This window comes from Lacerta agilis, chromosome 17, assembly GCF_009819535.1.
Source record: "Lacerta agilis isolate rLacAgi1 chromosome 17, rLacAgi1.pri, whole genome shotgun sequence".
NCBI classification, from domain to species: Eukaryota; Metazoa; Chordata; class Lepidosauria; order Squamata; family Lacertidae; genus Lacerta; species Lacerta agilis.
The window spans coordinates 25,591,694-25,607,516 of record NC_046328.1 but is presented as its reverse complement, the minus strand read 5'-3'; the positions used below and the strand labels follow the sequence as shown (position 1 = coordinate 25,607,516).

General features: G+C 49.3%; 2 protein-coding genes across 2 annotated transcripts; one reads left to right on the top strand and one right to left on the bottom strand.

Moving 5' to 3' along the window:
- The first annotated feature begins 1,055 nt into the window (after positions 1-1,055).
- Positions 1,056-2,254, top strand: LOC117039048 (cyclin-dependent kinase 9-like). Its single transcript, XM_033136087.1, is given in 3 exon segments — positions 1,056-1,481; positions 1,483-1,757; positions 1,759-2,254. Coding segments are annotated over 3 exon segments (1,107 nt in total). The 5' UTR covers positions 1,056-1,061; the 3' UTR covers positions 2,171-2,254.
- Positions 2,255-6,134: 3,880 nt separating this feature from the next.
- Positions 6,135-14,174, bottom strand: SLC25A45 (solute carrier family 25 member 45). Its single transcript, XM_033136235.1, has 6 exons — positions 14,079-14,174; positions 13,232-13,275; positions 12,560-12,631; positions 10,291-10,476; positions 7,474-7,741; positions 6,135-6,465 (listed from the first exon to the last, which is right to left on the bottom strand). The coding sequence occupies exons 1-6, from the start codon at positions 14,113-14,115 to the stop codon at positions 6,197-6,199; spliced, it is 876 nt and encodes a 291-aa protein (XP_032992126.1). The 5' UTR covers positions 14,116-14,174; the 3' UTR covers positions 6,135-6,196.
- Positions 14,175-15,823: the final 1,649 nt, after the last annotated feature.

Sequence of the window (15,823 nt, the reverse complement as noted above, 5' to 3'; positions counted from 1 at the left end):
GCACAATGTTATAAAACTTCTATTATCTCATCTTTTAGTTGCCTTTTCTCTAAAAATGAAGTTCCAAATGCTGAAACCATGTAAGAGAATTGCTCCACCCCCCTTGATCATTTTGGGTGCCCTTTTCTGAACCTTTTCCAACCCTACAACATTCATGGTGAGGCGACCCATATGTACTTGGTTTACATTTAGTCTGCATTTCCTCTGGCTACGGGAAGTCCATGAAGTAAAAATAACCCGCTGTATCCATTAACAGTCCCCCTTGATGTGGAAGCACATTTGGAGTGGGATGGGGGGGGCAGTGTGTCATGTGCGCACCTGTTTCAGCAGGTATCCCCTATAATTGCACCCCTGTTTCCATGCACTCCTCACCTGAGCGCAACTGGGGTGTTTTGTTTCCAGCAGCTGAATTGATGTGAGTCTTGTCTGTTTTCACTGATTGCCGCACACCGAAGGCACCCTGGGATTTCCGAGCAGCCCATCTCTCAAGATCTCAGCCTGTGCAGGGGATTACCTCAGAGACTGTAATTGGGACCTTAAATACGAGCGTCCTACAGCTTGGCTCTCAGAATCAATCATACTTGGAACAACAAAGAAAAATGCCAAAGAAAAATCTCTACACTTATAAGAACACCTCACAGAGGACATCCAGCGCATCACATCGATTGCAACATCCACTGGGCTTCCACCCTACCTAGATAAAACCTCCGCCATCAAGGCATCGATAAACAAAGGATGGACGTGTTCCATTTGTGGCAGACTTCCATCCAGCATCCAGCATCTCCTAACTTGCACCTGGCAGTTGAAGAAAGTGACCCATTGTTAGCTTTAGCAAGACACTCCATGGCTGGAACTACACTGACCTGTTTAATGCTATTAGAACAATATTAGATATATCGTTCTAGGTCCCCACATCCCGGAAGTGGCGTTGGTGGTGGCGGGACGAGGGGAACTGCAAAGAAATGGAGCGGCTGGGCAGAAGCGCTCCCGGAAACGTGCTACTGCGCCCCTCAGACGGAGGCCAGCGGCAGCCAGAAGAGATCAGGGGTGCCGGCTTCGCCATGGCTAAGCAGTACAACGCGGTGGAGTGTCCCTACTGCGACGAGGTCTCCAAGTACGAGAAGCTGGCCAAGATTGGGCAAGGCACCTTCGGGGAGGTGTTCAAAGCAAAACATCGTCAAACAGGCAAAAAAGTTGCATTGAAGAAGGTGTTGATGGAGAATGAAAAAGAGGGGTTCCCCATCACAGCCCTACGGGAGATCAAAATCCTCCAACTACTCAAGCATGAAAACGTCGTGAATCTTATTGAGATCTGCAGGACCAAAGCCTCTCCGTACAACCGCTGCAAGGGCAGCATCTACCTGGTATTTGACTTCTGCGAGCATGACCTGGCTGGACTCCTTAGCAATGCCCATGTCAAGTTTACACTTTCAGAGATCAAGAAAGTCATGCAAATGCTCCTGAACGGCCTGTACTACACAACACTGTAATAAGATCTTGCATCGGGACATGAAAGCAGCCAACGTGCTTATCACCCGCGATGGTGTTCTGAAGCTGGCCGACTTTGACCTGGCTCGGGCCTTCAGCCTGGCAAAGAACAGCCAGCCCAATCGCTACACTAACAGGGTGGTGACTTTGTGGTATCGTCCTCCGGAGCTGCTTCTGGGGGAACGAGATTATGGACCACCCATTGATCTCTGGGGCACAGGATGCATAATGGCAGAGATGTGGACCCGAAGCCCCATCATGCAGGGAAACACAGCTCACTCTCATCAGCCAGCTTTGTGGATGCATCACCCCGGAGGTGTGGCCAAACATGGATAAGTATGAACTGTATGAGACGCTGGACCTGCCGAAAGGGCAGAAGCGCAAGGTGAAGGAGCAGCTAAAGGCGTACATCAAAGACCCATATGCTCTGGATCTTATAGATAAGCTGCTGGTCCTGGATCCTGCCCAAAGGATGGATAGTGATGATGCCCTGAATCACGACTTCTTCTGGTCCAACCCTATGCACTCTGATCTCAAAAACATGCTCTCCAACCATAACCAATCCATGTTCGAGTACCTGGCTCCTCCCAGGAGGAGGGGTGGACATATGACACAGCAGCCTGCCAATCAGGGCAGGAATCCAGTGGCGACCAATCAGACAGAGTTTGACAGAGTGTTCTGATGGCTGTGGACCACGAACAAGAATGGAGTACTGGTTTCCAATGGAATAACGAAAATGATTTGTTTCAGCTGTTTTGTTTTGTTTTGTTTTGTTTTGTTTTACTGGTGCAAAGCAAAACAAAACAAAACAAACTAAACAAAAACTGGTGGGAAGAGAACAAGACAGCTGCTAGGAAAGTGTTATCTGGTGTGCAGGAGCATGGAGCAGACTGGGGAGGATCTTGTGTCCAAGAATGGCTGATGACTTTGAATCATACCGTGGGGCCTGCCCACTTCTGCCAGCAAGCTCCACTCATGTGCTGTGGCAGCGGGTTGGTTAGGGTGGCCAGGAAGCAAGCTGCAGATCTCCCAGGCTTTGGTAACAGAGGTAGCCTTCCCATGGTGGCAGAGAAGAACGTGGACCCATCCTTGAGCCACTGTAGGATGGTCATCTAACCAGTGTTTCTTAGATAGGAATCCCCCAGCTGTTGGACTGCAAGTCCCATCATGCCTGGCCACTGGTCCTGCTGGCTATGGATGATGGGAGTTGTGGTCTAGCAGGTGGTGACCCAAGTTTGAGAAACACTGAATTCTTATCTTTTTGCTGCACCACTACGTAGCTCTGCCATGGATTTTGTAGGCTTCAAGCTTTTATTATTATTTAAAAATCCCAACAGCAGACAGTAAATGCTCACTTACTTGGACCTAACAAGACAAGAAGTCTGATGACTTTCCACCCTGGGTATGGGTGGGATACTTACCTATATTATACTTTTATCATGTTCTGGTCTTTTTCTAAATAGCTCAACTGCAATAAAAGGTATTTGCATGTAAAAAAAATATTAGATATATCGTTCTAAAACGTCACAGGACATACTTGTAAAAAAAAAAAAGCACTTCTTACCTCTGTTTTCCCCCCCATCAAAACGGCTATCACCCTACTGCTGCTTGCTGGCTGCTTTGCAGAGCCCTCTGGTGTCACATTTTAATAACATTCTGAACATTCAAAGCAGCTTGTCATATGTCCATCTATGTTACAAAAACCTTTAATTACCCTTAAAAACCAAGTTTGCTGTCAGCAAGCCTCCTGCTACAGCATTTCACCATGCAAGCTATATCCAAAAAGTTGTATCCAATACATAGCTAAAACTACAACTGACCTAAGCATGTTTTAGAAACCACACACCTGAAAATTTGACCAAAGGAGAGCAGGAACCAGTTGCTAAGCATCTCAGTTCTGAGAACCAGAGTTTTTCAAACTCATTGATCAGTGTAGTGGAAATGGCAACTGATCCTACAAGGTTAGCAAAGAGAGTTCTGGATACACACACCTGTTAACACAGGTGCTCACCAGTTTGCAGATGATACCCAGCTCTACCTCTCATTTAAATCGGAACCAGTGAAGGCGGTGAATGCCCTGTGTGGATTTCTGGAGGTGCTTGGAGGATGGCTGGCTAACAGTTTGAGGTTGAATCTCACAAGACAGAAACACTGTTTCTGAGGGATGGGGAGGGGGGGGGCGTCGTGTCAGCACACCTTGTTGGTGGGGGCCAATTTTATCATGCCCATAAAAAAACCCACAATCTTATAATTTGTACTAAGAAACAATTTTCGGAAATGTGTTGCTTTTTTAAGTAGCAAAATAATTCCTAAATGAGTGTTATAGCACTGTAACACTACTTAAAAGTTATTTTGCAAAAACACAGCCCTGCTGCCTTTCCAGTCACCGCCATTTTAACACTGTGGATTTTCACTGCCTCATTAAATGCTTCAGATCTACACTTTCAGTACAAAAGCAAATGTTCACACTCCCCCCCCCTCCCCACATCATTTCAGGAGTGGTAATTGGGCAATCAGACTTAAAAACAAGTGCATTACTGCTAATTAAATAATTGAACTTTCAAAAAAGGGGGAGGGTTGCTGAGGTTTTTTTGTTTTTAATGGCTGCAGCTCAGGTAAACTGGATTGTCTCCTTCCTGGTCCACAGCTGCTAAGCTGCCTTAGACAGAGTTGGGCCCTTGTTCCATCTAGCTCAGTACTGTGTGCACTGACTGGCAGCTGCACTCTGGGATTTCAGACAGGGTCTCTATCTGAAGATGCCAGCAGGGATTGAACCCGGCACCTTCTGCATGCAAGGCAGAGATGCTGTGCCTCTGAGCCAACACGCCTCCTTATCATGTCTACCAGTAAGGATGGAAGATACATGGCAAGGATGTACCCCAAGATAAAGTACAGAGTAGACCCCAACAGTGTGGGAAATCAATTGCAATTCAACTTGTGGCTGACAACAGAAGAGAAATGATTTGTAGCTGTAGCTGCCCATCTGAATGTAGCCTAAAAAACTTCTTTCTTTTTTTCTGTAAAGAAAATTGGCTTCTTTTCCACAGGCTTTTTGCTCTGCTCAGTATTTCCTAAGCTTTCAAATACCTCTGGTGATGCAGCAACAAGGTACCTGGTGGGATTTAAGAACGATTTGAGGAGGTGCACTGTGTTCGGATTTATGGCATCGCACCTTTGCCCTCAGTCCAGTAGCCCTCGTTGTCCTTCCGCTCCCACTGAGCTTCCTCCTGGTTTGAATAGGAAGCCAGCAGCAGCAAATAATCACTAGCTGTATCCACACCCTCCTTCCCACTCCGCATCCAGGTTTGGAAAGTGGGGCACACGTGACATCAGCCCAAACCCTCACCTCACCCATCCTGTTGTTTCCTATGAAATGCTGTCCAAAATCCTACAGAGCCACTGCAAGTCAATATAAACGAGCAGGCTGCATATGGCACAACAGACCAAACAGAGGCAACCCCAGGCTAACTGGCCGCCAAGTCTTGTTGCCCACTATTGGTAAGATGGGTTGTAGGTTTCCATCTTCATTTAGAGTGATCATTCATTCGCATCTATCCAAATGTTATGGCAAAGCTGTGTCCTCTTTTTCTGGTGACGGAGGAATTCCTGTGTTTTGGCAAGGCAGAACGGGCCACTCTGGCATATTTTATTAGTTTATTTAATTGCATTTATATCCCGCCGGTTTCTCCAAGGAGCTCAAGGTGGCATACATGGTTCTTCTCCTCAACAACAAACACCCTGTGAAGTAGGTTAGGCCGAGAGGCAGTGACTGGCCCAAGGTCACCACCTGGCGAGCTTTGTGGCTGAGCGGGGATTTGAACCCTGGTCTCCCAGGTCCTAGTCTGAACCTCTACACCATACTGGATAAGGCTGCTGGCTATATGATTGCTGCAATCTTTACAAAAATCCAGGTGGGTAGACCACTCATTAATAACCTAGTGCTACAGATTTGAGGGGGCAGTGGGTTGGCAAGGTTGAGACTAAGCCCCCACCCTTGTGCGTTTTTCCTCCCTGAAATGTACATAGAGTTGAAGGAGGAAGTGGGGAAGAGTGGCTCTCCTTCCCACTTCCCCTTTCAGCTCTGTGTGCTTTTCAAGAGTGGCGCTGCAGGATCCTTATGAGGAACCGTTGAGGGAGTTGGGGATGCTGAGCCAGGAGGAGACTGAGAGATGGTATGAGAACTATCTCCAACTATCTAAAGGGCTGTCCGTCCCATGGAAGATGGGGCAAGACAGTTTTACGCCGCTCCAGAGGGTAGGGTCCGAACCAATGGATTCAAAATGACAAGAAAGGAGATTCCATCTAAACATCGGGGAGAACTTTCTGACTATAAGAGCCGTCCGAAAATGGGGCAGACTCCCTCAGGTGGTGGTGGACTCTCCTTTGCTGGAGGTTTTGAAACAGAGGTTGGGTGGCCTTCTTTAGCTGCGATTCGTGCATTGCAGGGGGTGGACTAGATGCCCCTTGGGGGTCCCTTCCAACTCTACCATTCTATGACTCCGAGTGCACCCACTTGCTCCCTTTCTGTTTCCAGAAGAGGGCGAATAGCAGTGAGCAGAGGGAGCGTCTAATGTGCCCAGGAGTCCAAACTGCTGTGCGGTTTGCCCAGAGGTGGTCAAAGTCATTGAGCTTTCTTTGGACCGCGAAAGCCTTGCATAAAATGAGGAAGGGCAACAACCCCAGCCCCTCCTGAGGATGCAATGGGGGTTCAGCAGAGAACCTTCAGGAGAGTCTCGTAGCTCAGGAAGGTGATGGCGTTGACTGGGAAAGCACGGATGCTGTTCAGGGCCAGCCCTTTTAGGAACACCCGCGGGCCCTCCTGCCGGACACTGGTGAGGATGCAGTCCAGGACGCCCCGATACGCCACTTGCTTCACCCCGTCCATTTGCAAACGGGCCTTCACCACATCCATCGGGGTCGCCAAAGCCCACGAAACCATCCCGGCGCAGCCACCAGCAAGCAGAACTGTGGCAGAGCCTGCAATGGGTGGGGGGGGGTGGGGGAGGCAGGCAAAGAGCACAGCATGGGTTGGGAGGGGGCTCTCTTGTGGAGGAGCAAAAAGGAGGGAGGGGTAATGCCCCCTAAAACAGGGAGGGCAGCAGATGTCAGGCCGGAAGGATCTATTTTGTTTTGTACGAAAATCCCGAGATCCTCTGCGTGGAGCCTGGCGGTCAAGATAACGGACTTGCAATTAAGGGATTCAGAGAGCCCAGCAGTTTGTGTGGAGTCCTGGAGCTGAACTGAGCTCACACACATAAGACAAGCCTGCTAGCCCCTCTAGTCCAGCATCCTGTTCCCACAGTAGGCCAAATACCCCTGAGAATCTAGGAATCTACATAGACTGCCTCTGAACTTGGAGGTTCCATAAGAACATAAGAAAAGCCTGGCTGCTGGGTCCATCTAGTCCAGCGCCTGTTCTCAAAGTGGCCAACGAGATGCCCCAATGGGAAATCCCCAAGCAAGACCCAAACACAAGAGCCCTCTCCCTCCCTCCCTGAGGCTTCCAGCAACTGGTATGCAGAAGCATTTCTGCCTCTGAGGCAGAGCATAGCCATCCCGGCTAGTAGCCATCAATAGCCTCCCCTTCCTCCATGATTTCTTTCTAACCCTCCTTTGAAGCCACCCAAGTTGGTGGCCATCACTGCCTCCTGTGGCAGGGAGTTCCGTAATTCAACTATGCGCTGCGTGAAGACGTTGTTCCTTTCATCCCGCCCTGAACTGTCCAACATTCAGCTTCGCTGGATGTTCCCGGTTGTTTCTCCATGCCATACATAATTTTATAATTTTCTATCATGGCGCCTTTTACTTGCCTTTTCTCCAAACTAAAACACACTCACAAACACTCCTCGTTCCCCCCGGCTCCAGCTTTCTCTGATATTCCAGAGGAACTGGTTCCCTGAGAGCCTGCCCTGTTGGCCACAGAGCCTTAGGGGATGTGCAGAGGTGCCCCACCCACCGGGTCCCCCAGCGCTCTTGGTATCTCACCTGGCTCCTGTGCTTCTGCGGTCAACGCCCTGCAGAACACTGTGTAAGTCAGGAAGTACATGCCCATGGTGGGGGTGTCGCGAAGCACCAGAGCCGCTACCCCACGGAACAGGCCACGGGGGCCTTCCTCCCGCAGTAAGCTGGCAGCACAGTGCAGAGGACCCCTGTATTGTGGCTGGGCCCCCCCTGGCTGGTCTCTGCGTCCGTACGGATGGGTCTGGTTCTGCAGCCGGACTTTGACGAGATCCACGGGGGCCAGGACCACAGCCTGCGTCAACACAGGGAATGGAGGGGGAGAGAACAATTTATTTACTCTCTATCACTACTATTGTTATGTGTATTTTTTACATTTGAGCATGGCTTGCGCTACGGAAAGGTGACATACAAATAAAATTATGAATGAATGAATGAATGGACAGGGGGAAGCAAGGAAATGGGCTGCAGTGGAACAGGAAGGGGGGGGGAAACCACTTTCCACAGCAGGAGCCCCACAAAATTTAGTCCTAGGCTGGTCCAAGACAGACAACTCCACCCCCATCCATACATCCCACGGGAAACTAGGAAAGGCTCATGGTGCAGCAATAAAACTGCTAGCACGTTTGCAAAGCTAAGCAGGGTCCAGTATGGCTTCAAATTGGATGGGAGGACAACAACGTTGGGATTCCTGCATTGCAGGGGGTTGGACTAGATTGCCCTTGGAGTCCCTTCCAACAGTGGCGGAGCTTCATGCTCTGGCACTGGGGGGTGGAGAGCAGGTGGGGGTGGGGCTGGCGCGTGTCCTGGGGGCGTGGCACGCTGGCCGCAGGGGCGTGGTGCCCAGCATGGGCGGGGGGGCAGCCGCAATGGCACCCCACCAGGAGCGCACTGCCGGGGGCGGTGCGCTCCCCCCGCACTCCTCTTCCTCCGCCAGTGCCTTCCAACTCTACAATTCTAAGACCCTATTGTTATATGAATGTGTTGTTAAAATGTTTCTTTGTCTATTAAAATTAAATATGTATAAATATTAAATATGAGAAAAAGGAAGCAAAATTAACCAACTGACAGAAATGGTGTGTGGGTCTGTTAAAAACATTTTAATACACATTGTTGTGTGATATACCGCAAGGTGCAAAATATTATCGAAGATCCACAAAGACAAGTTTCCCCAGAAGTTTGTCCTTTTCTCTTTTGGATTTGGAAGTGCTTAAAGAGAATTGTATAAAAACAGCTCTGCAGTGGCCTCTTTAACGCCTCTGAAATTAGATAAGATCTATGAAGTCAGAAATAGTAACTGCTGATCCGGTGCCAAAAATGGAAGAGAGTTGGTAGCAGATGTGATACAGAGCTCAAGCATTTTGGGAAACAGTTCTCCAAACCCCAAGAACCCTTGTCTTCTTAATTCTGTTCCAGATTTAGTCTCCGATGTAGTTTTGTAGCCCCAGATTGCCAGATGGATCGAGTTTATGCTTGTCACTGGACCTGTAAGCAGATACCTCAGTGAACAAGAATGTCTGGGGAAATTATGGGGTGCTATTTCATCTCTTATATTTATGGCCTTCTCTAAAACTTTAAATGCACCTGAGCATGTCAGTTAGACATGGAGCCCAGTAGTCGTTTTGAGAAAGAACTCTTCGTCTTGGGTTATGACCAATTTGAAGAGTAAATTCCCACAAGGAGGTTAATATTCTGCCTATCGCACAACGTATTTTATCTTACAGAAAGGTGGCTTTTATGTGGACCATATGCTTCAGCTTTCGTATGGCTTGATACATGCACCAAATGAAATTTGTAAAAATTAGAATGAAATAAAGAAAAAAAAAAGATTAATTCCTAGAGAGGAGGGGCGGCCTCTAGAGAAGGAAATGGCTTGAGCAATTGATACAGCTCATAACCAACTGAACAGCATCGCAATTTAGGGAAATCGTGTGGCTGTTTCAAGAGCTGGACAGGGAAAAACATGGAAGGAGGGTGTTTTAGAATCGTAGGCCTGTAGAGCTGGAACCCTTAGGGGCATTTAGTCCAGCTCCCTGCAATGCAGGAATCCCGGCTAAAGAATAGCTGACAGAAGGCCATCCAACCTCTGTTTAAAAACGTCAAAGGAAGGAGAATCCTAATGTTAGTAGCACTCAAGAATGGGCATCACTAACACAGCTCCAGTGATTTCCATGGGTCTACTAGTAGTAGAATTTAGCTGATATGCCCTACTTTCCTTTCCTTCTATTGCAAAGGTTGCCCAGTCCAAATCAGTTTCAAGGGCAAAGTTTCCAGGCACGGAGGTCTCCTGGTGGCAGCAGATCCTGGCCCCCCATTATGGTGAGACATGTTGCACTTGTATTCAAAATTATACCAATTATTTCTCAGTTTGCATCTATACCACCTTCCGATGGAGTCCATTCCACTCTCGAACAGCTCTCACTATCAGAAACTTCTACCTGATGTTTCGTCAGGTTCTCCTTTCGTGCAATTTGAATCCATTGGATCAGGTCCTACCCGTAGGAGCAGGAGAAAACAAGCTTGCTCCACCTTCCGCGTGATATTTCAAGATGGAAATAATATCTCCTCTCAATCTCCTCTTCTCCAGGCTAAAGATCTCCAACTCCCTCCACCGTTCCTCATAAGGCTTGGTTTGCAGACCCTGGATCATTTTTGTCGCCCTCCTCAGCACACCTTCCAGCTTGCCAATATCCTTCTTAAAACTGCGGTGCCCAGAACTGGACACAGGACTTCCCTTGATCTGGACTTGGGCATGAAGTCCTGCAGATCCCGAAACCATGCAAACCGAACAGAGTCACAGACACGCTCATACACACATGTCAGCTGGGGCTACCTGCTCCTTACCTGCACCAGTCCTGAGAAACATCCAGCCGCGTAGACTTGGCTGTAGCTGGGGGGGTTGGCGCTGCGATCGCGGTGGTGGGTGTCGGACAGGTAGAGCAGGCCGTTGCTGTAGGCCCCAAACGCAACAGAGTTCACCATGGCCACGCTGAGCAGCGGGAAGCTCATGCCTTTGAAGAAGCCAAGGATCTGCAAGGGAGAAGCAGGCAGGTGAGCCCTGCGGAGGGGGGTTGGTCTAGATGATGCTTGGGGTCCCTTCCAACCCCACAGCCCTATGCTTCTATGAGCTGGGGGGGGGGGAGAACCATGTATGCCACCTTGGATAGAAAAAGGTGGGCTACAGATAAATAAACTGGGGATTTAGCCAGAGAGCAGAGGTGAAAAAGCCCTGCAGAGTGGTTCCTTCTGACTCCCCACTCCCCAATCAAACCTCTCCCCTTTTAGGTGAATTTATCAGCAAGGGCTGAGTAGCTTATGGCAACTGTGATCCAACTAGCACTGGTTGGGGGCGGGGGGCTCTCACTGGAGGAAGAGGAGGAGGGTCAGCAGTCAGTCCCAGCTTGAGCCTTTGGTCAAAGTGAGTCAGGATACACTGTCAGGTTCTCCTCCAATTCTGCAACACCCAGACCCTCCAGGTGTCCCTATTTTCCAGTGACAGCCCCGGATTTACATAAGCCCTCGCAGTTTCTGATTTCATACCGGAATGTCCTGTTTGGACGTCCCAGTTTTCATAGGGGAAGCATTGGAGTGTATGGCAGGACACCCCTATTTTCATCAGGGACATTTTGTAGGGTATGAACACCCTAAAGGGACCCTGCAACCAGCGGCGGAATAAGCCGCTCGGGCGCCTGGGGTGGCACGCCCAGGAGCAGAACGAGCTGCCCGTAGGGGTGGGGTACACCGTGGGGCCTCTGGAGTCTGCCTGCCTCCTCCCACTCAGCTGCCCTACAGTTGGGGGGGGGAGGCAGCAGGCGGAGCGTTTGGGCAACACGGAGCCTGCGCTCGCCCAAGCCACGTCTCTCCTGGGAGAGACGTGAGGCTCGGGAGCGCTGCAGGCCCCACAGTGAGTGCCGCCCAGCATTTTGTCACCCCCCTCAGTGGTGACACCTGGGGCGGCCTGCACCCACCGCACCCCGCCTTCCTCCGCCGCTGCCTGCAACTCATGGGGAGTAGCAATGTTTCGGGTTCCTAGAGGTTGCACCTAATGTTAGTCGCACTCAAGAGTAGGCCTACTTTAAATGAATGGGCATCACTAACACAGGTCTGCTAGTAGTGGAATTTAGCTGAGTACAATCACATATGCCCTACTTTCCTTTCCTTCTAATGCAAAGGTTTCCCAGTCCAAATGAGTTTCAAGGGCAAGTTTCCAGACACGGAGGTCTCCTGGTGGCAGCAGATCCACCCCACCCCACCCCCACCCCACCCCCATTATGGTGAGATATGCTGCACTTGTATTCAAAATTATAGCAATTATTTCTCAATTTGCAACTATACATATCAATTAGCAGCTGCAAATTTTATAAAAGCCCTGTGTCCTCTCTTGTCTCTCTCTTCCGGTGATGCCTTGCCTCCCACCCTCTCTTCTGGCAAAGTCACCCCTCCTAAGCGATCTGTGGGGCAGGCCCCTGTGATGATGTCAACTCTTCCAAGAAATTAGATACTTAGGCAGGGATCAGGAATGTGGCTGAAGAGTCAAGAGGCAGCACTAGAACTGCAAAGAAATGGACCAGTTTAGGAATTTATTTCCGGGGGGGGGTATTTCTAATTGGAAAAATTGGGCATTTGGGGGGAAATATTAAATATTAATATTAAAAAGCAAAATATTTATATGTACCTGTCTATAAAAATAGTCATATGCCTCTGTGTCATAAAAATATATATAAAAGCAGTTTACAGCAATACAAACATAAAACCATACAAGAATTAAAAGCATTAAAAAGTTAAAAAGAGACATCAAATAACCATTGTAGAAGAATGTGTTCTTAATTGCCTGGATAGGCCTGGAGGAATAGAAATGTTTTCAGCACACATTTAAAAGTTGGCATGGAAGGTGCCTGCTAAATCTCTAGTGGCAGAGAGTTCCACAGAACTGGGCAGATCATATTTCCTTCTTCGGAATAAGTGATTTGGGGGTTAAAATTGCATTCTAAAATTATGCTGTTACAAAAGACCTTGGTCTAAATGTAACGGTTTAAGATTAGGCTGGATTTTAAAAGGAGGTGAAAGCTCAGAGGTGAAGTCTGCATTGCACACACAACAGAAAGAGGCTCACCGTTTCCTCATGGTATGTCCTGACCACACAGTCCAAAGCGTTCCGGTATCTGGCCTGTGTCTGTAACCGCACCTGGAACGGAAGAAAAGCCCCCAGCTCAGGGCCAAATTAGCAGCCCCAGAGTCTCTGGGAATGTCCACTACCTGAAACCCTGGGCAGCCGCTGCTGCCAGTCAGTGCAGGCAATACTGAACCAGAGGAACCAATGGTCTGGCTCAGTATAAGGCAGCTCTGGAAGGCTCTTTCCCATCCACTGGTAACTGGAGAAGCTGAGTCTGGGGCCTTGTCCATGCGACACGTGGACTCGACGACTAAGCCAGGGTCCCACCCCCCACCCCCCCAGTGAACACGCCAGTTTCTGCTTCCCCACAAAACTCCGCTGGCCACCAATCCCACTGGGGAGGAAAGAACTTCGTTGGGGATGAGGTTCGCTGCTGCAACCCAGCATGCTGCTCTGTCCAGAGCCCCGTGTGGATTCAGTGCCCATTGCATGCTATACAACAGTTGCAGCTAGCACAAAGCTTCAAGGCCTTTGGGCTTGCGCCTCCCCAGCACTTCTGCTACCACCTCTCTCCCTCCCATCTGAGACCCCATCTCCTTTAGGCCTCCCCCAGGGCTGGAAGTCCTCCCCACCCCCACCCCCACCATTTCCAGCCCCCACCCCCAAAATCACCTTCACCGTGTCGATTGGGTGCCCCAGAACCAGCCCTGCTGCCCCTGTAGCAAAATAAAAATTAAAAAGGGGGAATTAGTGGGGTCGCTGTTAGGGTGAAGAAGCACTAGGCTGGCTTGGGGAGAGACAGGTTGATGTGTTGCTTCTGGGGGGGAAAAGTCTCTCTGAGCAGCTGTGGAAAGCTAAGTCACTCTCGGTTTCATTTCCCTTGTCTGTAAACCAGAAATGGAAAACGGCCTGCTCCAAAGGGTTGTTGTGAGGAAACAAGGGCCGAGTTGTGGGAAGCTGAGGAGCAGCAAAAGGCAACTTCTTTTGTCCTCCCCCAACATGATCCTATTCTTTTTCACTTAGTCGTTACATTTTTACTCCAGTCTTTTTCTAAGTGAGTTTAGGGCAACATGTGTATGGGGGGGGGGGTTCCCCTCCTCTTTATCCTCCTAGCAACCCTGTGAGGCGGCTGGGGTTGGATGCTGCCTCTCCTGGGTCCTTCGTCTGACATTCCAGCCAATTCTGCAACAGCTCCGTCGGTTAAAGCGTGGTGGTGCTGATAACGCCAAGGTCACGGCTTCGATCCCCATATGAGCCACCCGCATATTCCGGCATTGCAGCGGGTTAGACTAGATGACCCATGAGACCCCTTCCAACCCTGTTAACTCTATGATTTTATTCTTCTATACATACACACACCCTGCCCTGCTGGATCATACGGTCTTCCATGCTGGAATACGGATGTGTCCCTACAACAACAACAAAGCCCCCCAACTCTCTCTCTCTCTCTCTCTCTCTCTCTCTCTGTGTGTGTGTGTGTGTGTGTGTGTGTAAAGGGAAAAAGGAGTTCAGATCTTACCAGAAATCCATCCTGCAGCAAATTCTGCACCGGACATCGGAAAAGCTTCTGGAAGTCTGGGTGCATCGCAGAGGGATGCGGGGGGGGGGGGGCCAAATCTGGTCAAAGGGAATGCACTGGTTGAGTTCGCCTTAATCTTTAACTAAATGCACACCACAGGGACACACGCTCTCCCACCCACCCAATTGAGATGGACCATTAACCATGCAATCTGGGCTGAACTGGCCAGGGTGCTGTGCTGGGAGGTGATCTGCCAAGGGACCCAGAGGCATGGCTCCTGCAACAGCCCCACAGCAGCAACAGAAAGTGGGGAGGACAACCTCTTCACATTCTTTCGGTCACCCCACCCCAAGAAGGATATCGTAGAGCTGGGGGGGGGGGGAGTTCAGAAAAAGGCAAAGGATTGGAGCCATTCCCCTACGAGGAAAGGCTGAAGCATTTGGGACTCTCTTGTTTGGGGAAAAGGGAAGCAGGAGATGGCATGATCATTTGTAAAATGATTCATAGCATGTACCTGTAGAAAAGGGGACAGAGAAAAGGTTTTCTCCCTTTCTCACAACACTGGAATTTGTGGGCATCCAATGAATGTTGGGAGGTTCTGGGACACATAAAATAGAGCCTTCCTTCACACAGAGCATAGTTATTCTGTGGAACTCACTCCCACAAGAGGCAGGGACGGCCACTTCAAAAGAGGACGGGACAAATTCATGGAGGAGGAGAGGGCTCCTAGCCACAATGGCTCTGCTCTGCTGCCTCTGCAGTTGGATCAGGGAGATTCAGCACAGATAAAATAAAGCGAGCAAGTCCCTTCTACTACATGCCCTGTCTCTGCTCTGCCTCTGCAGTTGGAGGCAGTAATGTGTCCGAATACCAGTTGCTGGAAACTGCTGTCTTGCAGCCTCACTACCTTACAGGGTTGTTGCATTTAAAAAAATAATAAAAATAAAAATCATTTTTGGGGCAGGGGAATCTCTATGGAGGAAGGGTGGGATAAAAACAGAAGTGTAAGAGTAGGAATCCTGATGAATAAACCTGTTGCCTTACTAACTCTTGCGTGTTAATCAGTAGGTTTCTCACTTGCTCTTAGCTCGAAGACACAAGAAGAGCCAGCTGGATCAGGGCCAATGACCCAGCATCCTGTTCTCACAGTGGCCAAATAAATGCCTGTGGGGAAACCTGCAAGCAGGACCTGAGTACAAGAGCCCTCTCGCCCCTCCTGCATTCTCAAGGAATTGTTATTCTTTTCCCGTTTACACCTTTTGTCCTTTGACTCACCTGGGCCCTGGGATCCTGTCCCCCCCCCGCCCCGCCCCCGCAGTTGCTGCTCTTGGATCCAAAGACCGGATCCCCCTTGCAGAGGCTGAAAACCCACCCCAGCAAAGAAAGAATCCCTTGTCTCCTTGTAGCTTCTCTTCCCTCCCGGGATTAAATATTCACTGCTGTTAACCTTTAGACCAGGATCGGATCTGACTCGCTAAGTTTGCCACTCTTTTCGCTGGATGCTTCCAATCCTCCTCCAAGCACTATCATAACTAGGAACACACCTTTGCACCCGAGATCGACAAGAGATCTGATCTGGCGCGCTTGACTTACATTCAGCAAATTGAGCTTTTAAGAAAAGGCTACGCTGTGTTAATTTTACAGGCAGTAAAAACGTCTGAAAGTTTTTCCGGTAACCGAGAGAAGTTGAACTGAAATACTTTTTATTTTATTTTTAAAGGAAAAATAAAAATTAATTGTGCACT